The sequence below is a fragment of the Rhinichthys klamathensis genome, unplaced genomic scaffold (genome assembly GCF_029890125.1).
Source record: "Rhinichthys klamathensis goyatoka isolate OS25496 unplaced genomic scaffold, OSU_Roscu_1.1 h1tg000474l_1, whole genome shotgun sequence".
Lineage (NCBI taxonomy): Eukaryota > Metazoa > Chordata > Actinopteri > Cypriniformes > Leuciscidae > Rhinichthys > Rhinichthys klamathensis.
This window is the reverse complement of record NW_026606962.1, coordinates 391,219-416,410: the sequence shown is the minus strand read 5'-3', so window position 1 is coordinate 416,410 and position 25,192 is coordinate 391,219. Positions and strand designations below refer to the sequence as shown.

The 25,192-nt window shown below is 36.7% G+C and overlaps 1 protein-coding gene across 9 annotated transcripts in view; it reads right to left on the bottom strand.

The window, feature by feature from the left end:
- Nucleotides 1-25,192, bottom strand: part of kcnq5a (potassium voltage-gated channel, KQT-like subfamily, member 5a) — a 145,605-nt gene that overhangs the window by 35,122 nt on the left and 85,291 nt on the right. For all 9 annotated transcript variants that reach the window (XM_056236994.1, XM_056236993.1, XM_056236997.1 and 6 more), the window contains one exon: nt 1,824-1,914. In XM_056236994.1, coding sequence (XP_056092969.1) covers nt 1,824-1,914 — 91 coding nt within the window. The remainder of the gene's footprint in view (nt 1-1,823; nt 1,915-25,192) is intronic.

Genomic DNA, 25,192 nt, shown 5'->3' with positions numbered 1-25,192 from the left:
AAATAATATAATATAATTACAAGTATTTAATTTTTGGAATCTGATTACGGTTACTATCAATTACTACCCAGCATTGTTAATAATATATATTTTGATCTACATAAAATCCTGAATTTAGAATTTAGTTTTGGGGTTAGTGGTTCATAATATAGGCCTATAATTTTAAGATCCAAAAGAGAAAATCAAATAAAACTAGGTGTAAAGAATCTTCTCTGATGGATCTGATGGATGTTGCCATTTTATAAACTAACAGAGCAAATTTTCTTTTTTTTTAGTTCTTCTCAAGAATCAGTGTTGGATATACAGTGCTTTGCATCTCGATTATTCAAAATGTTTATGTCTAAATATCAAGTACTCTTTGTAGCTGTTGATGGACAAATGAACCTTTTCACAGGTCATATTTCACGTTTGCCCCATCTCTAAGGCGCAAGAGGCCTGGGATAGGCTTTAAACTGTCCTGTCCTAATCCACTGTGACAGCCGGGCTGAGTTTCCCACGGCTTGACACAACACTGTTTGCTTATCCTGAGTACTATCTGATACGGAGGCTGTGTAGGTCCTGCTTTCCCACCAGTGGGGTACACACCATCCTCTCCTGCTTTAGGTCAGCTCAGAGTCTGTGAATGTCTCTCAATACAGACTCTTTAACTGAAACAGGAACACCTTGGCCCAACTCCACCAAGAGCCCAATGGGACAGAGATGCTCAATCACTAAAAGCACCATGCTGCTTTCTGTTGACACCTGAGAGGATCCCATCAGCCAGCAAAACATCTCAGTGAAAGGATGAAACTAATCCAAGTGATTGTCTTTTAAGGTGAGGTACTGAACAAAGTTTTTAAAGGGATCTTGGAACACCACATTAGAGCAACATTGACATTTGACACCTTGTTTTGAGAGTAGTGATCCCAACACTATAATTTTCCTCTGTAAAGTTATCATTATAGTTGTAGTAAGTGGACTCCCCTATTCTCATAGAATTAGAACGATTATATATACTGTGTGTATTTGTGTGTGTGTGTGTGTGTGTGTGTGTGTGTGTGTGTGTGTGTGTACTGTGTGTGTATATATATATATATATATATATATAAATATATATATATATATACACACACACACACACGTTCCAAAAATTGGGGTCTGTAGGATATTTATGTCTCTTCTGCTCACCAAGGCTGCATTTATTTGATCAAAAATACAATAAAAACAGTAATAGTGTGAAATATTATAACACATTTCTACAAATATAAACAAATATAAACAAAGAAACTGTTTTCTATTTTTTTCTTTTCCCTGTGATGACAAAGCCATGAAAATTCAGCAGACATTATGTTTGGTGCTAAAGAAACTGTTCTTATTATTAATGTTGAAAACTGCTGAAACATTTTTGGGAAACCAGAATACTTTTCCCAATTTTTTTAAAATTAAAGTTCAAATGAACAGTTTTTATTTCAAATTAAAATATTTTGAAACAATGTAAAAAGTCTTTACTGTCATTTTCGTCCAATTGAATATGTCCCTGCGGAATCAAAGTATTCATTTCTTTCAAAAAATAAAATTGTACTGACCCCACACTTTTGAACTTTAGTCCCTGCTGACATCACTAAGGCCATGTAGGATAATCTTAACAAATAGCCAAAGCTATGTAGCAAAGTTTAAGCAAACTTTTTTCCCCATACAAATCAACTCCTTTTTTTGCATTTAATCATGTTTTACTCTAAAATACATCATTACAGAAATAAATGGGTAAACAGCGATTCATGTTGAGTGTTTCAGGTGTGTACTTTGGCTGTGCATAGTGTACAGTAGGCTTGTGTGCTTCTCACCAGTATAAGGAGACAGTGATTGGAGAGGTCCACATGAGCAGGGATGGTGGAGAACACAGAGAGAACCAGACAGCCAAACACCAAAGTGAACCTGCCAGTGAACAAAACAGGAAAAACATTAGTAACTGTATCCTGTTCTGTGCGACTTCACCTGAGCAACTGCGAGCTGAAACTAAAGGTTTCATTGTTCTGGAGTGAAAGAACCTTAACAAATCCTCAAGATGGACCGCATTAAAGAACATTCTGAGAGCTTTCAGAGAGGCATTAGATCGCAAACAAATCCGGTGGTGCTTTTCTACAGACCTGAATGACATGGTGCACATACAAATCATCACTTTCAGCATCATTGAAGGTGCAGAGTTTTGCTTGGATGTGTGTCTTATAACTAGTATGTCACATCGCACACCCTCTGGCTCTCTGCTATTGTCTGAGAGCTATTTACAGGAACATACAGTACAGTACGCTTTCTCCTGCTGCCTCTCTATCTGCCCTGTTTCCTCTCTCTCTCTGTTGTTCTCACCCTGTATAAACAGGCTATTAAGAACATTGGCCTGAGGTGGTTGAGAACAGAGATGGACTCTTCATCTTCAGATGCAGCTGTGCGAGACGTGCAGCCGTATGGGGTTATGTGCTGTCTGAGTGAACTAGCAGACATCACCATGTCTTCCAGCGAATGCTGTTCTTATGTATCCTGTAAATACATTGTGTCTGGGAGCCTTTTTTTTTTTTTTTTTTTTTTTTTACACATACAACACTGTCTTCTGTATTTCACCTTTCATCTCCACCTTCCTCTTATTTGAAAGGGATCATAATCTATAAGTTTGTAAATTATTATTTCTTGGTGCTGCATAGCACAATAGTGGATTTAAAAGTTTCAACGTAGAGCCTTTTGCTATATTTGCTCTCTGTTTTCATAGTCTTTCGATAAATAACATTTTATATAATGCAACATACTCCAGTAGGTCTGCATGCAGGGTAGGCACCAGCGGAGCACTGAAGAGGGGGCTTCTGGAGCAACTAAAGGGGGCGATGATGTAACACAAACTATCAGCTAGAAAAAACATATGTGGCCCATTTACGTATTTGTCAGACCGTAAACAAACCTGTCTCGCTACAAAAACGATGAAACTAAAAGCTACTGAACAAATACAGATGGCAGAGCATTGAATAATAATACTACATAAAACAAAAAGGAAAATTGGCCAGGCCAACATATTCGAAAATTCGACTCATCGAGATCCATGAAATTAACACGTTTTAAACCACCACATAAATACGTCTTAGATACACAATTTCAGCAGTTTTACCATGCAAGTTACCAAGTTACATACAAGTTACCATGATAACCTTCAAACAATGTTGCTGAAATTTCTTTATTTTTTTCCATGTTAACAATATAAACATATTTAAAATATTTAAACCTTTTTTACAAAGGTTTAAGGCTCATAATTGTACTTATTATGCATTAAAGCAACACGTTCAGGCTTGTGTTTGATCTACTGTAAGTTATTTGGCTTATATTTACAAAATGAACAATCAAACCAGGATATATTAAAATAAAACGTATTAGTCCACAGATACATTTTATACAGGTTTATTTCAGTTATTGCATTCAACAAATTATAACAATTAATAAAAGACACAATTTTAAAGCATTGCAAGGTACAAAGGAAGAACACAACAAAGTGAAATCATTGTATAAAAACTAGCTTCGCTTCATCCTAACGTTACACAAAGCGAATGCCTGCAATCATTCAGTCAGGGACGACAGCACAAAATGTTCAAACTACTGTAATAAAAACAATATAAACTGTTACGAAACGATAAACATTTGTAGTTTAGGCATAAGTTTGTGCAATGCTGAAACTAATGCAGCAGCATAACCTGAAAGGCCTGAACTGAGCATCATACTCTCTCAAAATCAGAGGTAAAATCCTTACTTACTGACATTTCACTTGAGACATAAATAAAAAGTATAATTAAACTTTATTTGGAGTTCTTCTTTATTACACTATGCACATTTCTATTAAGCCTAAAATGTATTTTAATATCACTATTAGTAAGGATAGTATGATCACTGTATAATATCAGTCTTTAAATGAAAGCCATTTAAAATATACCTAAAGTATACTTGCAATAATTCCACTTTAGCACAATCAAATATACCTTTAGTTGAACCTCAGATACTTCCAGATAAGTAAAGTGCATTAAGTACAAAATTAGTTGCTCCAATTTAGCAGACTATATCAATTTAGTATACCCAAAATAAAATTGCATGGTATTAGATGTAAATGTATTTTTAGTGTACTTAGCATAAAATAAATGTATTTCAAATACATTGTGGAATATGTATTTTTCACTAGGGATAAAAGAGAGTTTGAGAGGTGTTTATTCGCAATCTGTGTCTCTGTCTGTGATCAATAACAAACAAGTTGTGGCATTTGTCTGTAACTGTGTTAACAGCTGTTATCAAAGTCCTGCTGACAGCACTGACCTGTTCTTCTGTCTTTCTTTCTCTTTTTGTCTGTGAGACAGTCTGTCTGACCTACTCCTCACCCTTTTAGTGCTTGGCTAACACATGCACACCCACACGGGGCAGACTCTTTCAGTTAGTGTGAGGGCTTCTGTGAATCTCATAATACTTCATAGTATTACAATCCCCAAAGACTGAATCGTGACAGAGTTTATGAGTCATTGCAGGATATAGCGCTTTCCATATCCTGGTGGTACAGCAGACCACAACTATTACACTCAAACTGGTGTGGTACAACTCAACTAGAACATGTTTATCGCATTTAAACATGCATACGGACAAATGTACACACGCACACACAATAAGCCAAAGAAAAGGGCTTCTGCTACAGTCATTACTGTAATCCAATAAACATGCGAAACGGTAGCAGCAACACAAAAAGTCAACTTGAAAAGTACGAGACCAATAGTGTAATGCATTTATTTTCATATTCATAATATATTATCACCATAACAATTTGAGTAAAAAGTTGAATAGAAAAATTGACATGCATTTCATAATTTCAAATATTTCTTTATTTAGTTTGACCCCCTTTTGCTTTAATAACAGCAACACTCAAGCTCCATGAACTCCACAATTTTGTGTATCATGTGATCCAGCATGATTTGAGAGCATCGTGCTTTAAATGGAAGCAAGACAATGTGTTAACATAAATAAAAATGTTCAATGAAAGAAATCCCAGACTCTTTGCACTATACGTGCACCCAGACCCATCTTTCAGAGCTATTTGATGGATCTCTCGCACTCAGATGTGGGGGCAAATGAAAATATTAGACCAGGAAGGAATGACTTTTTTGAACAAACAGCTGCAGGTACCAGAGCTCTGCTAAACGCTTAGGCCAGACAATGTGTCTTTCAGCATTCAGAGCCGTGTGGTCACAGCGCCAGGCTCCCACAGACTCCGACATCTGAGCTTTCAAACCTCTGAACCCCAGAGACTTTCTTCCATCGGCAAGACAAAACACAGCACCACCTACTAATTCTGGTCTCTGCTTGTAAATGTGCATGAGAGTGTCTGTATGCAAATGTCAGCTTGCAGTTCTGTCTTAGTACTGTTTTACGATGCAACGGAGAAATAATAAAGACGGAAATAGTACAGTAGCATATAATGGGCTGCACACCTGTTTCTGTTTGCCCATGTGTGTGAGACTGTCTGAGCGAGGTTGTGTTGTTTTTGAAGCAGGTCCTGAGGGATTTAAGGAGCATTCAGGCAGACAATGATTACATGCTCAGAATTGGAATTTAAATAATTTCCCCATAAGTCTGGCCACCTGCAGTGTGTACTCGCTAGGGATGTCCCGATCCGATCACGCAATCGGAAATCGGGCCCGATCACGTGGTTTCAGACTCGATCGGAAACGGACGTTACCTCCCGATCAGGACTCGGATATGTGTAAATTAGGGGTGTAACGGTACATGTATTCGTAATTATTGAACCGTTTCGGTGCGAGGCTTCCGGTTCGGTACGCATACAAACCGAACGATTCCTAGAACCATTTTTCCTGCAGACAAAATCCGCGCTGGCGCGATCACCACAACGTTGCGCAACATCAAATGGCGAACGTAATAAAAGCGGAACGAAACTGCGCTACTCATTATATTGTGCTTAACGGACCATTTATCAGTTCGGACCAGCAACATCTGTGCAGCGCTTATCAAGGGGGTAATCCATCGGCCGGAAGTTGAAGCCGGCCGGGTGCCGCCATGTTGAAGCAGAACTTCACTTGCGTTAGCATTTCCATTGACTCCCATTCATTTTGGCGTCACTTTGACAGCGAATAACTTTACATCTGAGGCGTTTAAAGACTCCATTTGTCCATTATTTATTTCTAAAAAACACGACAATGTATAAAGGGCTCTATTACCTTCTATGTTACATTATGGCCCCGTAGAAACAGATTTAGTAAAAATTGGCTAACGATTGCGTCATAACCACTCGACTCTCTGTCGCGCTGTACAGAAAGTACCGTATAGGAGAAGCTCGCAGGCAATCGGGGGGACGTCCCGTCAAGGGAGAAGCCCATAGATAATGAGTCCATAAAAGCAACAGGATACTTACTCCTGCTCACTCACGCCAAAGGACTCTTTGCTCAAGTTCCCCGTCTCTGCAAGATTAACGTTGGCAATTTTCACGCACAGCTACTAAAAGATTAACGTCTGTCAGACAGGTTGCTCACGTCATCAAGCTTAGTTTGAGCCGGTTTGAGTCTGCGCGTCAGGAACGGAAGTGCTCAAAAATCGCTAAAAATGGGCTTCAACTGTCTCAACTGAGTTCCAATGAGATGGCTCTGTCCACTTCTTATACTGTCTATGGTGCAGCGCGAGATCAAGCGACACTGTGCTAAGAGATCCAGTGAAGAAAACATTTGAATTTGCCACTGATGTAATAACATCGCTGCGAGATCTAGTGAGAAGCATTCAAATTTCTCCGTTTATTAACCATAGATCTCTATTAGATCAAACAGCGCTGACGTGGGAACCAGGAGAAACATTGTGCCGTAAATGAACATGGATTTAGTGTTGCACTTCAAAACTCAAATATTATATAAATATATATTTAAATGTTATTTTTAACGTGATTACCAAAACATTATTTGTTCATCCTTCAAAGATTACCCCCATTTATAAACCTGAAAGTTTCAAGATGTAGGAAAACTCAAACTTATTTAAAAATAGTTTTTCTTTTAATAAATAGGAAATTTCTCTGACATTTCTTTCTTTTTTCTGTATCGTATTGAACCGCAAATTTTGTGAACTGTTACACCCCTAATGTATATATATATTCACATTATTTCTTTTACATTTTTATTTTTTGTTTTTATGCCTGCCGGGTATTTTAAGTTGAGGTGCTATTTGTTTTTATATTAGACTTTTTCTAAATTTACTGTTGCACTAAAGTCCAAAAGTGAAGATTTTATGTTATTTATTACTTGATTGTTCAAGCTACCTCACAGAAGTGCTCTGTTTGTTAACAGAGTTGTTGCATGTTAAAATAAGGTGAATTAAATAAAAAATAAGGAACATCCTTTATCTGTTTTTTCTCTCTTCTTTATTCTTTTTTATGTATTATATAAGTATCGGATCGGGACTCGGTATCGGTAGATACTCAAAATCAAATGACTCGGACTAGAGGGCAAATAAACCTGATCGGGACATCCCTAGTAGGCCTACCGTCTGACCAAACATGACACGGTAGAGGGCGTTGTTGCGGTCTACCACACCAAACACACAAAATCAGCTTAAAACCTTTAATGAAACTGTTTATGAAAGCACAAAGGAAGAACAAAGAGACAAGACAAGTAGAGGAGATGACACGAGGTGAGAAAAGAGATGAGAATAAATTAGGGAAATAAAGAGAAGAGAGATGAGATCAGGTGAGATGGGATGAGATGAGCAGAAACTACATTTTGCAGGAAGTGAGAAGAGTGGAGAAGAGAAGAGACAAGAAAAGAAAAGAGAATTTTAGGATGTTCCTGTGTTTCAGACAGTTGGCTGGTTTAGAGGTCAGTCTTTTGCGTTCCTGACAAGATGAAAATGATAATTCATTTTCCATTGGATTAATATAAAATATAACATGTGTAATCCAGCGTCCACAACACAATACAGCCTAAATTATAATGGCTGTTCTCTGAATTATTGAATGGCTTGTACAAATAGCCTGTGGACATCTGGCTTTGATTTGGCTCGAGTCTCTAATGGTTCTCCTCCGTCTGAACAGGAAGGTCTGGACACTGGCTGCTGTTTCCACTGCAGCTGGAACAGACTGTTGAACACAACTCAGACCTCTGACCAGAGCTTCACACAGGCCCAGGGTTAATGACAGCCATAACACTCAATCAGGAGGTGGGTTTTACTATGTCACAGTCATAATAAAAGCCACAAGTTATATATAGGGGTCTGAATGTTCGAATTTGTCCCAAAACATTAAGGGAACGGTTGAATTCGCTACAGTAACACAACAGAGCAACTTCTTTTTCACATGACTGACAAAACTGGAACAGAAGGTTCCACTTCGCAAAAATCCAGAAAGCATGTAAAAGTGAGAGAGATGACGGATCGGCATCAGACAGAAGGGAACGAGCTTGTATTACTTACACTCCATGTGATTGTGTGTAAGAGGGTGTGCTTATTTGATAACATGATACTGACTGTATGATCAGCCGTTAAACTGTATGTGTACATGTTTGTGTTAATATTGAGCCAATTTAAAGATGTTTTTTTCGGTCTGCTAGATTCCCAGGCATTCCTCTGGCTGGCTGAACGCAGGCCTGTCATGAGTAATTAGGGCTGTCATCTAACACTGCACATTGCAGTTCCAGGTTCAGTGAAGCCAGTCTTAAAGTCCCCCTGTAGTCAAAAATGTTATCCCTTAAAACTCATCTTTGATCACCAAAATTACATATTTAAAAGTTTTTTCCTTATATAATATTTTCCTTAATAAATAAATAGCTTGAATGTAACTCTACACCCTTGTCTCATTTAGTATAAGCGGTTCTACGAATATGCAAATTAGCCCCGCCTCCACTCACTCACACCAGCTCAGAGATCCACCCGTTAACGATCACACGTTGACGTGATTGGTAACAAAGTAGTTTGTGACGTCAGAAACACCAGCAATTTCAAACCGCGATTTTGAGACTGTCTTTGGTTCACTGCAGTTTTATTGAGAAAATACTCAGCAATGGTGCTGACTTATGAATTTGCACATGGTTTGTCTGAAAGCATATTAAAAACACCACAAAGACATATAAACAACATTAAAAGCTTGATTTTCAACACAGGGGGGCAAGAACAAAAACTTGCAATAAAGCCCAGGTGAGGCTTACTCAAAACTGGCAATTACTGTGTTATATGCAACCACACGATTCACTTAAAATTAATTTTGTCATCTTAACCTGGTGCTGAACAGTTTCCTCTGAAAATTCCAGTTCTCAATACTAGCACACCAGCATACAGGCTATAAGAAATTTAGAGAGCAATTAGATTTGCTTTTCATGAAGAAAACAGGGTTTGCAACTTTCCGTCAGCAGCTCAGAAGAGTTGTTACAATTGCTATAGCGTTCAAGACCAATCAAAATTCAGTATAAAAACAGATGCAAGACAGAAGACCAATCGCAATTCAGCAAATAGTACAATGAAGACGTCATCACTTCAGTTTCTTGAAGGCTGAACATTCTATTCTATTCTAATAGTCAGAACAGTTTAAAGTCATTGGGAGATTCTCAAAACAATCTTGCGTCTTTAAATAGAAATTTGTTCAGTTTAAATGGACTCTGGTAAGCAGTTTGGGCTGAATTAACTGTAGACTTTTAAAACTTGGGTTAGGGGTTCAGAACAAAGCCAGAATAATTGAGGAATATCAATATAGTGGAGCCATGAATGCACTATAAAAAGAAAATAGGCCAGTTAGGCAAATGCTTACAGTTGGCAGGAAAAGAGGAGTTTGTTGGAGTTTAATTGTTCTTAAATTTTTAATTAACTGTGTTAACTGCTAGCAAACAGACTATACAGATATTTGAGGTGGCAGTGTGCAGAAGTGATCAAAGATGAAGCCTAAAAATAGCTTGCTAAGGTTTGAGATAGAAGGCTTAATTCTGTTGTATGCATGCAGGCCTCCAGAGAGGCATCACAACAACATAAACAAATACACAAACTCCTTAAAGAATTCCTGTACGTCCATTGTGAATCATGCCTCATAAATGAAATGCTTTGATCTACTGTTCTTCCACCAGCAACTGCTAAGCACATATAAGTATTTTAAAAAGAGGACAACCACTGAAATGCGTATCAAAGAGAAATGCAGGGATCCACCTTCAAAGGGAAGAACAGATATTCACTGTCATACCTTTGAACACCAAAAATCACATCTTGTACAAAATGTAAAAAACTACTCATGGAATATATATATTTTTTTACAGCAGTGAGATCAATTGCCACAATATTACTGTTTTTATTGTATTTTTGATAAATGCAAATGCTCGGTGCAAGACATCCAAAACTTTTCTGCAAATTTGTTCCTATTAGTATTGGGAGTACAACAGTATCAAAGTGCTTGATATAACATGATATAGATCCTTAACGTTGCATCTGTTTTGCATAATATAAATAATAATAATAAATGTTTCTTTAGAAAGTAAAATATTTGAGGGAGTAACAAAATATGGCACCATTAACAGAATGCAGCTATTCTTTTATTAGATATAACAGACATAAACCCTGAACACACCTGAAACTCTGTAAGGTGAGAAATGATGGTCTTTTTAACATGAGGTTCAGTCTGATCAAGCATGGTGCTGTCCATGGTCCTGAAGCTGATCACATTATGCCACTGCTGCATCAATATGATGCTATGGCTACAACACACAGGGGCTGAATCAGCTTTGTGACCTTCTGTTAAAATCGAAAGGCTACCTGAACATAATAGACAAGAACACGGTGTGTCACATTATCACGTTATTCTGGTCTGTGCTCTATCTGATTTACAGACTGTGTAAATAGGAGTTCAATAGTCCGTCAGTTATACATATCCTTATTTAACATATTTATATTTTATAATATCCAATATAATATTTCTATATTCTACATTCTAAACTACTGTAGCTTTGTATAGGCCTTTTTTTAAGGAGCTTTGGGACACATCATCCCAAAAATATCAGCGGAATCCCTACTACAAATCCCCCCAGCACTTTTACAGAGGGAGACAGTTCCCTAATCTCTTCCTTATAGACAAATAAAACACAATGTACTGTAAGCCCATGAAGTTGAAACAGCCCCATCGTAACTGCAGGCTCCCAGACACCACAGAAGTTAGGTTTCTTTTAGAGCCTCACTTCATCGGGGAGGAGTGTGGGAAAGAGGATGAGCTACGCCGTGCCGCCCCATTTCGCCTCCAGCAGTTTGTCTTAAGGAGGACAGGTAGCAGGAACAGACAGGATGTTCCCCTGCCAAAAGTCTATTAACTAATCCTGATGTTTATACAATCTACTCAAGTATCTTACAAGGCTGATCGGTTAGATGAAACACGCTGTTTTATTTCTAAGCAACTACTTAACAAAACAAGCCAGCCAAAGGCATTCAAAGCCCCGAGAGCATCGAGCTAAAGTTCACTGAAGTGAATGGAAACACTTTATCATTTCAATAATAGAAAGAAAAAAAAAACATTTATAATCATTAATTTAAATAACCATCCGTTGAGATTATGACGGTCATTATTTGATGGTCATTACTAAATCGTGCCTTCTTATTGCATGTTGTTGCTGTAGGCATAAATGTAATATGATAAGTCTTTGCCTTTATTACTTTCAGCTATTATATTTTGTGTCACCATGTACGCTACCGTTCAAAAGTTTGGGGTTTGCATCTTATTCTCACCAAGGATGCATTTATTTGATCAAAAATTCAGGAAATAAAAATAATTCCCTAATAAAAAGGTGAAACATTATAATAATTTTATATAATTTATTTATATTTATAATTGTTTCTTATTTTAATATATTTTAAAATGTCATTTATTCCAGTGACACAAAGCTGAGTTTTCAGCAGTCATTCTTCTAGTCTTCAGTGTCACATAATCCTTCAGAAATTATTCTAATATGCTGATTTGGTGCTCAAGAAACATTTTTATTATTATAATGTTGGAAACAGTTGTGAATTCTCTGATCAATAGAAAGTTAAAACAGTATTTATTAGATGTGTTGTATCATTATTAAATAAATAAAAAAACGTTACGGTCACTTTTGACCAATTAAATGCATCCTTGCTGAACAAAAGTATTAATTTCTTTAAAAAAAAAAAAAAGTTTGTTAGTGAACAAAGACATTAACATAATTTCAGAGCATCCAAACTTTTATCAAAAATATCTGTCTTTAAAAAAGTTATGTGGATATTCTCCTATTATGTATTAAAGGGAGAAAGGTAATATAGTACAAGCCCAGCATTAGCTTTGAAGGAGATGATATCTGGTTATATACACAAAGTTTGCTCTTTTTATTTAGCTTTGTAATACATTTGGTTTCTGTAAAATATAATTTGCAACATGAGCTGTGAGATGCAACTGCTATTGGTAGTCAAATAAGCTATCCTATAACATTTCTTAGAGCACAAAAAGGAGAAATGAAAAGTACACAAAGGAGATTTAGTGTAATGATTCTTATGTGTAGTGAACGTCACCAGCATGGCTGGGGAAACTGGGCCAAATTTCCATGATGCAGCATAGCTTGGCTTTGAAGGTGTGGGCCACCTTCTCTCCCTCCCTCCGTCTTTTCCTTTCCTTTCCCTTTTGGGTACCATTAGAAGAAGTGGGAGGAATCGGCACAAGCTGTTTTCCATGTGATGAACACAAATCCTGCACTAACAGGATCCAGACCTAGGGAAGCTGGTGAGCTCTAGCAGCTGACAGGGTTCATAAACGCTCCTGGCATACAAGGAAACAGCAGCAGGTTCTCATCAAACACCAAACGGCCTCTCCTGTTCTCCCTTGCTACCTCAGTGGGTCTCATTCTCTCAATCTTGCTCTACAGTTGCTGGTGCTAACCAGATGTCAGTCTGTGTCCTACAGTGCAAACTATCACAAAAAGACACAGAGAATATGGAGTGAAAAAGGTGGCGAAAAAATCTTAAGAGCAAGTTTAAAGAGATGTTTTGTCTAGCAAATTAAAAAGACAGTACAAACCAAGGGAGGGAGATTTTCTTTTTCAACATTAAAATGTATATAAATGTATTAGGGAAAGTGTATATTTTAAGTAATGCAACAGGCCACTATTTATATTCTTCTCCATTTTTAACCCAATAGGTTACAAATTTAATAGTTAACTTTAATGGTTTTGTAGTGTGATGAATAAATTAATGAATCAATTAAATTAAATTAGTTTAATTAAAAAAATAATTAATTAAAAAAAATAGGTATGAATTATTTAAGAATTTTTAAGAATATTTCATAATAAAATGACCTCATAAAAGCGGCATACTGAATTCTAGACGTTTCTTTGAATAAAAGTATCTGCCAAATGTAAATGTAAAAAAAGAATGGGCAAAATGCTGTTTAGTTGTAGATGGAGTAATCATTTCACAATGCAGGACATGTCAACTACCAAAATATACATGCAACGAGACAAAAGAACAGATGCTTGTACATTTTTTTTTTTTTTTTACTGAGGTTCAAGATCAGCGTTGAACAATGAGGAAATAACTGCATGACTTACTGTGTTGTGGAGATACACAGAAGAAGAAGAAGAGAGAAAAGGCACAGTCCTGCATGGCATCCCTGCACTTCCACATCAGTCTGGACCCCGAAAGGAGCTTATAGCAGCCACTGAACCTCATGCAGTGGAAAGGAAGCTCAAATTCACCTGTTCTCAAGCAGCTACCCATCTACTGAAACTCACTCCACTCCTAGATATTCTCGTGCCTGTGCCCCTTTTCATCAGTCCTACATTTCATTCCCTCTGTCTTCCATGGATGCTTTTCACAGCTCTTAACCAATCATAGAAAAAAAAAACTGCAAAATAGAAACCATATTAAAGTCTAAATCATGAGTCACAATGACAGATCATGTATAAAAAAAATGATTTGGGCAACCAAGAGGTGAAGGACTGATAGAAGAAGAGCTGCTAGTGATAGAGATCATCTGTTCCTCAATAAGACTTTAGACAGATGGAAATCTCCATCATTTACAAACACTTTGAACTCATTCACCCCAGAAAGTTCAACCACACCATGAAATCCCACACTCACTGCCGCTGCTGGCGGTCTTGCTCCACTAGCTCCATTAAACACACAAATGTGCTCAAACACAAATGTTCACAGGAAAGACTCGGTCACGGATGGCTGTGCTGTGTGTCGAGTCGACATGCTTCCTTTGGTTAACACAGGTAAATTGGACAGGGAAACAAGAAATAATCCAGGAAGAACTCTAGACATGCTTCAAGGAGGGATAAGAGGAGAGAAAGAGTCATTATAGCTTAAATTAAGCTAATACACGTTCAAGAAGGAAGATTTTCTCTCACACACACACACGCACTCTCTCTTTCTGTGGCGTGTAGATTTCAGGTTAAGACGTCGTATACGCATCTATGACTGACATATTTTAAGATATGCCAGTGCAAATTTCCTTTAGTTAAAACTGCTCAATAATGCATTTTAGTCTGGGACTAGGTTTAAGCCTTGTCTGTGAAACCGGGGTGTAGAATAGTTAAAACGTGCCGATCTGCATAAAGGTGAGTACTTATGATCAGAGTGTCTGTCTCACTTTCTCTTTCTTCAAATGCACTTTACTTATGGATGGGGTCACTGCAGAACCCACTAAAGTGTTCTTCACATCTCGCTTTAATTGGACGGTTTACAAGCAGTGTGCCGAAACACTTGGGGTTAATTTTCACCCCGGCTGCAGCAGTAAATCTGGCGCATCAGAGGGGGATTTTCATCACTGGAGAAACCACAAGCATCATACGAGCACATGAAAAGCTAGTTGGATAACAGCAAAACTATATTAACACAAAACTATATTAACATGAGAAGATTATGAATGAATTGTCTAAAACTAAAACAGCTGATGAGGTTTTTCCAGCCTTATCTGCACGTAAAAGAGTTTCCACTAAGTAGCAGAGTGACAGAACCCACACACACACTCAGTTCTAGACGTAGCCTATGTCTATACAAACGCTCACATGTACCTCTGGCTTTTTATGGCATTAATGATATTTTGAGAAAAAGCAGATGGGCCAAATCTGTCAAGCTTATATTGACATTGTCCATGTAAGGATACAGTAGCCAGGGAGCCTGTCTATCCAAGCTCTCTCGCTCCATTTCATACACACACCTCTCTCTTTTTGAACATAAAAATGGTATCATTCTGAAAGTGTTCCTACCCTGTTCTATCCTCTGTTCTATCCTATATCTATCCTCTTTCTTCTTTTAGCCAAACACAGTCAGAGTTATATTAAAAAATATCCTGGATCTTTTTAACTTTTATTATGGGAGTGAATGATATCCTAGATTTTGAAGCCCAAAAAGTGCATCCATCCATCATAAAAGTAATCCATAAGGCTCCAGGGGGTTAATTAAGGCCTTCGGAAGTGAAGCGTTGGACTTTTGTAAGAAAAATATCCATATTTATAACTTTACAAACTATAAAACACTGGCTTCCGGCCGTATGCGAGTCGAGTTCCGGCGGAAGAGTGACCTAACGGTAAGATGTAGGAGTAGAGTAAGAGTAGACGCCTCTTGTGGTTCAAACAAATAGGGCTGAGCAACAAACTCAAGCACCTCTTCTCTTATATCGAAATTCTCCAACATTTCTCTTTAAAAATTCTCGTTTTAGACTTCTAATTCGTGACCGGTGTTTTGTTTTGCGCTATCCTCTGCGCTTCCGCGTCCGTCGATACACCATATGTCGGGTCAGAGGTCACTCTTCTGCTGGAACTCAACTTGCATACGGACATTACCGGAAGTAATATGGATATTCTTCTTACAAAAACGCATCGCTTCGCTTCAGAAGTCCCTTATTAACCCCCTGGAGCCGTATGGATTACTTTTATGATGGATGGATGCGGTTTTTTTGGGCTTCAAAATTGAAGGTACCATCCACTCCCATTATAAAGCTTGGAAGAGCCAGGATATTTTTTCTACGTAACTCCAAATGAGTTTGGCTGGAAGAAGAAAGTCATAAATCACCTAGGATGGTTTAAGGGTGAGTAAATTATGGGATCATTTTCATTTTGGGCTGAACTAACCCTTTAATGCCAAACAACACCTGCAATGGCTTGTTACTCATTGTTCCCTGAGGAATAAAATGCAAATGGCTGTGGTATAATCTAAATTTGACAAGCAAACATATATTTAGATAGTACACTAAGCTCTCTGCACAAACCCCACACAATAATCAAGGTGTGTAAAGATTACTTATTCTTTAGATACGTATCTACTTATCTGCCATTGTCGTGTAAATTAACAGCCAGAATGCATTAAAAGTTTTCTGTTTTTAGTTGAAAACTGTGTTGTGTAAGCGGCCCCTTAGTTAATAACTAATGATTCTTACAACGGAAATGAATCAATTACAAATTTAAGCTGGACAATGACTATCTTCTAGAGCTGCTGTACAGCCAAAACAATCTTTGTTGCATTAATTTCCTATTATCACTGTAAAGCTGCTTTGAAACAGTCTGTATTGTAAAGCCTTCCATATATATATGTATATATATCCCTTCTATATAAGCGCTATATAAATGAAGGTGACTTGAATTTACGTATTCTCTGAAAACAAGTCTTAATTACACAAATAAAAATATTAAACCATTAAAAACTTATTATACCATTAATAAAAATAATTATTATTATTATTATTATTTAAATATATATATATATATATATATATATATATATATTACATACAGTTAATAATTATCACCAACATCATTATCATACTATTATTATTATTATTATATGCCAAATTTATTGTTGTTGTAAGGATGCTTTATTGTTGTTTTTAAATAATTAGTATCATTATCATCATAATTATGATTATATGTCAAAATGATTGTTGTTGTAAGGATGCAACAACTATTACTATTAATAATAATAATAATAATAACTGTAGTGTGCCACTTCACATTCAGTGTGGACTCAGTGTGGGCAGGTGTCTTTGTTAGGCTCTGTGTGATCTTTGAGTGATCCTTACCCTTTTTACAAGTCTTGCTGTGATGAGGCGTACAGATTAGAACTAGAAGATGAAAAAACAAACAAGCAGACGAAGTAAAAGGGGGAAAAAAGATTTTATATTAAGGATGAGCAAGAATCCAAAAACAGTCTTACTCGCTCTCTTTCCCTGCTAGCACCCTCTCCTGGGTAGTGTTATTTAGTGGCAGATTTGACATAGATTGATTTGTGTCATTTCCTGAATGAGGGAGCCATTGATCCTGCACTGACCTGTTCACCGTAGCATCTGCTTTCATTAGCAGACTAAGGGCTGTGTAGAGACCCACCCGAACAGGAGCCACAGGGAACAGCACACCTCTTTAACACGGCCATCTATCACAGCTGTTTACCCTGCCCAGCAAACACTCACTGATCAATACTGCAAGCATCACCCCTACAGCCCTGACTCTCTCGCACATGCACAGTACGAGTAACACAGCAAATACTTTCACAAACACAAGGTTGTTATTTGCTTTAAATTCAACCCATAAGAATTAGTTAGTAGATGCAACATGTTTACGGATTAAAAAACCCTGATATTGGATTCTTACAACAAAACAAACCCATAGGAAAGAAAAATTACTTACTGCCTAAGCTTTTAAGAGGAGATCTCAATAACGCCACAAAATCTGCTCAGATACAAGATACAAAAATATTATCATCAACTACTTCTAAGGGTTAAATTATTAGAACTATGATACCTATATTAATTTGAAAGCTTTGTTTAATCAATGACTTTGTTGACAATTGTCAAATTTATCTGTTTGACGAAATTTTAAGAGGAAAAAAACTAAATGAAAACGGTCCAAAATCAACTTTTTGCCACACTGTCCAATAGACCTTATTCAGAGCAGCGCCATGACAGGTATGAAAGTGAGGCTGTGAGGGATAGACTTGCCTTGTTTCCAATGGCATCCGCTGTAAAAAGCTGTATAAAGCTCATAGATTACTTACAATTTTCCACAGCTTATATTGTCGGGAGTTTTTTGTCAACTGAAATTTCTTGGAAAGATAATTTTCCAGTGTTTCATGAGCAAAACAATCCAAAAACACATTAAATAACAGTACAGCCCATTGAAGAGATGCATGTCTGTCCCTCACAGCTTTGCTTTCATTCCCATTAAAAATCAAAGATGGCGCTGCTGTGAATAAGGTCTATGGCAGGTGAATTGAGAAAATCATACTGACCAAGTACATCATTGTGTGTGTGTGTGTGTGTGTGTGTGTGTGTGTGTGTGTGTGTGTGTGTGTGTGTGTGTGTGTGTGTGTGTGTGTGTGTGTGTGTGTGTGTGTGTGTGTGTGTGTGTGTGTGTGTGTGTGTGTGTGTGTGTGTGTGTGTGTGTGTATGTGTGTGTTATCAGTGATACTGTCCTTCATTCATAGTACTAAGTAGGGGTGTGACAATACACAATATTGGGTTCACCAGAACGAAATCATTGAAGAAATCTTGACTGGAAAAATTGTCACAAAATGCAAAACAATGCAGGTGTATTTTACTTTTCATCTAAGGCTGTCACTTACAACTATTTTGGTAATTGAGTAATCATCAATTATTTTGACAATTAATTGAGTCATTAGATTATTATTTTTGTAATAAAAATAGAACTAAGTGAATACCCTTTAAAATGACTTAAAATACATATATAATAACAATGAGGCAATAATAATTGGTTTACATTAAGTATAAAAAGCAAGTAATTTTATGGTCTTGTTGAACAACACTATTAAAATACATAATGTAATATATACATAACATTATAAACAATCAACTTATGTATATTATGTATTATAACAAATGCCTTCAGAGGGCACCAACAGCCTGGTGATTGTTGTTGTTACACTTTACAGCATGATCAAATCCTTGTTTAATATTGGCCAAACAACATTTAATTCAAGTGTTCTTCTTTTTATGACAGAAATTCTATAGCCACTGTAATTTCTTAAATAAGAACACGTGGACATCAAAATATGCAAACTCAGAGCAAGGATTTACATTTTTATTTTGAAATCACGATGAACAACAGTTTGCATATTTAGAAACATACTGATGTATTCTCCTGTGTTAGTGTAGTTTTATAAATAAGAGCATATGCTATATTATGCTTTTTAAATTGTTTTAATATATCGCGCAGCCTTAGAAAACACTCTGATGCGGTTCATGGATTCTCATCTGTGGAATGTGCCACTTCCGGTATTTAATTTAACCCGAATTTAATCGAGGCATTGTGACAGACCTACACTAATCATCCTGTAATGAATGTCACTTCAGTTCTACTTTCTAAGTATGAAATATCATATGCAGTAAAAGACAGAATAATATAATGCAAGCACTGTAAATGTTTTGCCACAAACTCAACTCAGTCATGCTGATATCTTGAGACAGCTTTTCACCTTTAATATTGTCACGTTTTAATATTGCGTCACTCTCCTAAATAAAAATGTCATTAAACACATATTTAAAATAAAACATATTTATGTTGTTTCTACATTAATTTGGAGATTCAATGTGATATTATTTTAATATAAACATATAGTAAAAAATGTTAATGTTAAACAATAATAATAAAAAATGCTAAATAGGATTTTTACATTTAGGGTACAATTTAATTTAAATCATGTAGGCCTATTAGGTTCCATTTCCTTATAAATGCACAAGCTTAGCTTTATTTATCCATTTTTTTAATCAAAGCCACTTTACTTTACTCACATTTGCCACTTATGAAGTGTTACCTTTGGACCCTAAGAGAGAAAAAACTCAATTAAGTGTCCTGAGCTATTAAATAGCACCCACTGATCAATGAACGTTTACTTTGGGAAGAGAGAAAAAAACCCTCAAATGAGATATGAGAGAAGCTGAGCAGGTGGGTTTTATACAACTGAGGTAACAGCACAAAAAGCTCATAGCATACTGATTCAGGAACCGGTTATGCAACATGCTGGTCTTGCTTTGTGGACTGGACGAGATAATGGATAATGTTATGCAATATTTGTTTACAGAGAAGACTAGACAAGATGCCCTCAGGCAGGCATTACATATGCAAATATGAAACAAGAGAGAGAATGTGGTGAGAAAAACTATTGAAAATTGTCAGAAACAAGGTTTGGCACAGGAGGGAAACATAAGATAGGTGGTGTAAATGGAATATCACAAGCCTCAAAGGGTTAGGAAGCAGAGAGAAGACGATGGGAGAGAAAGAGGAAAAGGAAATGAGACATTCACAGATAAATGAGTAGTTCACTGAAGTATGGCATACTGTAATCTACCTGCTGGGTATGGAAAACGGAGAGGGAGATAAAGTAGCATCTCTCAGGACTAACATTACTATACCACAGCTCTATTGTTGCAGGATTAATAGGCTTATATCTCTCAGACCAGACAGTAGCTTCCTGGGACTTCAGTGTCCTAAAGGGAGACACTGAGATCTCTACAGATGCTGAGTGTTTGCATCTGAGCACTGACACGCCTGACTGCTTTTGCTAGTCTCTTCAAATCAAAATCCCAAAACACTTTTAACTTACGGGCAGAAAAAAATTGTGTTCTGAGCAACATCGATATGTGGTTTGAAATCCAATTAAAATTACATTTTGAATGAATCTCAGTCTAAATCGTCTAAATACAAAACATTATCAGAGACTGTCCAAATACACACATTTTTTCTCTCTTGTTTTACTCATATACTGTTTACAAATAAGTAAACAGCTCAAGTCGTATTTTCTGACTACTAGATTACAACACAACAGCACAACACTTCCAGCACCTTATGTAAAATCAGCTCACAATCAAACGGTGTGTGGTGGGCTGATTTGAAATTACAAGTAATAACAGTGAGTCCTCACTCCTCAGAGTTCAGTCATTAGTGCAAATGTGGCTTTTTACATTGTGCCGAATACTCAAGATTCTCACCAACATCTGTACCTCCTGCAAACATGAAGTTCATTCAGGAGCAAGCAATTCATTTAATGGAGCCTTTTTTCTCTTTCGGCCAAAAACCGAAAATGCCATTTTCGCCCGATAATTTTCTGTGGCTGAAATTTCGGTGCATCCCTATAAAATATAATACAATATTATTATATATTATATACTGTATATATTATTATATATTCTTTTTTATAATAATGTGTGTATAAAAATAAATAGATTTTTGATAATTTAATATGTAATATGTGAATATATTTCATGAAATATTAAAGATATTCAGCAGTCTCTAAACTCCTTACATTTAGTTATATGCCTGTTGTGATTAAAACAAAAGTAATTTGGTTGATTGTGATGGCAGAATATCCTGTCAGTGTCAAGTCAACTTTGCAAGGCACTATTGGGCGATTGGAATGTACAGAGAGAGAGAGAGAGAGAGAGAGAGAGAGAGAGAGAGAGAGAGAGAGAGAGAGAGAGAGAGAGAGAGAGAGAGAGAGAGAGAGAGAGAGAGAGAGAGAGAGAGAGAGAGAGAGAGAGAGAGCGGAGAAAATCTGTGAGATCCTCAAAGGATGCTGACTCAAGTTCAGTCCTGTCCATACATTATTTGAGAGGATCGGAATAAAGTGTAGGTGCAGTTCGAAGAGGAAAATATAGCGTGTCTGTTACTGGTGTGTGGCGTAAGGGTAATGTGCCTCCATATTTCTGTGAGCTTTATTGGCAGGACGTGTCAGACCAATGCTGACTAGATCTTTTATATGCTGATCTCCACAGAGGCAGTCCCCCATCAGCCACCAAAATAGCAGCAGGGTCATTCATCACCTGGAGAAGAGGAAACTCTATCTTTATCCTGCACAGACTCAAAGAAGCGTGAAATGGCTAAAAATCTTACAGTCCCAGCAATGGAGAAAAAGTGTATGGGTGCATTTTCAAAATAATTCAACTATATATCTACCCAACTATCTTACTGATCAATCTATCCACAGACAGTATCTACTAGGTGTGGGGGAAAAATTTATTCACATATGAAGCACAATTCTATCTTCTAACAATTTGAATCGATTCATAATTTTTTTTAAAATCGATATTCTACAAGTGTTAATAACGTGATGTTGATGGAACAAAGAACAGTGCAACAGCCGGACAGTTTAGAGAGCGCACAGGCTTGCAACGGGGGAAAAATTAAGCTTACTTGACAACAGTTCCATATCAATATTTTAACAAATGGAAAATACCCTTAAATAATGTGTAATTACCGGCAGTCGGGCACACGTCAAGCTTTTTTTGTACTTTTTACTCATGAGTAGTAGCGTGTTCAACGTGGACACGCAAGCGGTGGCCGTGGTAACGAATAATACCTGCTTGTATAAACATATCCTGTATCTATGGAAGCTTGTTTCCACCACAGAATAAAAAATAAAGAAGGTAATTACTCACAACTCTGAAAAACCTCACAATTTCCATCTCGCAATTCAGATATTTTATCTCACAATTGCGTGATATAAACCTGTAGTTGCGAGTTATAAAGTCAGAATTGCGACATATAAACTCGCAATTGTGAGGAAAAAAAGTCCAAATTGCATGGTATAAACTTGCAATTATGAGAAATAAAGTCAGAATTGCATGATATAAACTCGCAATTGCATGTTATATATAGTTTATATCTCACAATTCTGACTTTATAACACACAATTGCGACTTTATATCACGCAATTCTGAGATTAAAAAGTCAGAATTGAGAAATGTTAACTATATATAACACTCGCAATTACCTTTTTACCTCGCAATTTTTTATTTACACATATGTATCTGAGGCTAAATCACTAAATATTAATACAATTCCAAAACAAGTTTAGAATCAAATCTAAAAATCAAATCTATGCATAAATTGAATCGAAATAAAATTCAAAATCGAGAATCGTTTTTTAATGGAATCGTGACCCCACGAATCGATTTTAAATCCAAAAGATTCCCACCCCTAGTATCTAGTACCTACCGATTTATGTACCCGATTTATTCAACTATCCAACTATCTATCTATTCAACTACCCATCCATCCATCCATCTTACATTCAAATCGAATATACATTGTCCCGGGCCCCTTGATGAAGGGGCACATTAAACCTGTTTTTGTACTGCAGAGTGTATCAAATGTGTCCCTGGCCCAGTAAACTGAAACAACAGTGCTGGTTAGGGGTTTGATCTTAAGCATGTGAGACAGTAATTGTGATACTTGCCCACTAATTAGATGCAATCACCACTAATTATGTGTATATATAAATGTATTATTATGAGGAAATTCCATTATAAAGATAGAATAAAAATCTCCACTCCACACTTGTCCTCCCAGAGGTCTATGTGCATGTGTGTGTGCTTGTGGGTGTCTTTCCAAAGTGATCACAATTCAGTGCAAGGTTCAGACTGAATCGATCTCTGACTCAACAACTGTAACAGTCCCTGACCAATAAGAGACTTTTTACAGTTTTTTTGTTGTTTTTTTTAGGACTGAGATGTGTGAAGAGTTAGAGTACAGCTATTCTTTTAATTTCGTTGCGGGAGACGATACATTCTGAACTCCAGCTGACAGAGAGAGGGAGAAAATGTGATAGGCTGCAAGATAAATGAATTGGATTGAAAATCCAAAAAAATGTAGAAAGCCACAGGGACCAGTGGCTCGGATGTATTTAAATTCTACATCCCTAAACATAAATTCAAATAGCAATACTGCATCCTGCTAATTGTTCCCTCGAATCTCAATTTAATTCTGAATGATACACATGCCTGTTGTATTGTTCTTCTTACCAATTCCCAATATAATCTGATATCTTGTTCTAAATACACTAAACATCACTGTCAGGTAGGTCAGGTGGGAACAGGAAAATGTAAAGAACCTAGCAATCAGAGGGCCTCAAAGAGAGAGAGTGAATGGAAAAAAACATCCACTTGTCAGGGCTTTTAAAAGCACATCAGAATTAAAGATGTCAGGGGAAATAAATCTTTCCATTCCATCTCAGTAAGATAAGAACAGCTGGCAAATGAAGCCCAGAGTGAACGTAGCCATCTGATTGCGGGAACTGAGTATTCTGTGCTGGTGAGGATACATACATATGGGACTCTAAAGTTTGTGGAGGAAGGTGGACGCAAGTATGTGTGAGTTTGCATGAATGTGTGTGTGTTGTGTTGGTCCACGGGTTGTTGCCGTAAAGGGGAGGAGAGATCACAGTGCCTTGATCAAACACATTTTTTGCTTGAGCGAGATGCCTTTGAAGCTTAACACTGCTTTAAACACTTGCAGTCTTATCAGAGGGAAAACATTATTCTACTTGATTAAACCTTGATTTAGATCTATATATTACTCATGTTGCGCCTATTACCAGCAATTTAGTTCAGCGCAACGCAAATTCCTGTAATGTTTACGTTAATGCCCAGGAATAATAATTCTCTGAACAGGAAAACAAAAACAAAAAAACAACAGATTGTCTGCTTAATATTGCCACACATTTCCACAACACTAACTAGCTGTGCACGATACTATGGAGCCCCTAATGGGAAATAGTGCTGGAAATAAATATGAGATGGAAGGGAAAAAAAATAGGCCAATGCTTTTGCGTTCTCTCGCAAATGTTTTAAGTTCCACCAAGAAAATGCTCTTGCTCGAAAAAAAAGAAATTTTTCATAATTTTTTTTTAATGTTTTTTAAAAGAGGTCTCTTAAGCTCACCAAGGCTGCATGTATTTGATCAAAAATACAGTAAAACAGATATATTTGTGAAATATTATAAAAATGTAAACTGAATTTTCAATATTATAATCAAAGTTGAAAACAGTTGTGCTGTTTAATATTTTTGTGGAAATCGTGATAATTTAATTTTTAAGATTCTGAATTTTATGCATCCTTGCTGACTAAAAATATAAATTTCTTACAATTTTTTTTTTTTTTTACTGGCCCCAAATGTTTTAACAGTAGTGAATACACTTCTCATTCTCAAGATTGTAATTCAAATTGTATCTACTATTTATGCATGCTGTTGATTGTGATTTCTCACTAAATGAGGGCTGTCAGAAGAGGTCAAAGATGTGGGATTAAAAGTGAGGTCACACTGCCACACACTACCATTCGTTGTGGGCAAGTGGTCAACATTAACTAGTTAGTATGGCCCATTTGCTGTGAAACCATCTGGGCACACAAAACATCTTTCTCCATTGACAGCCATTCAAAAGTTACTGGGAATTC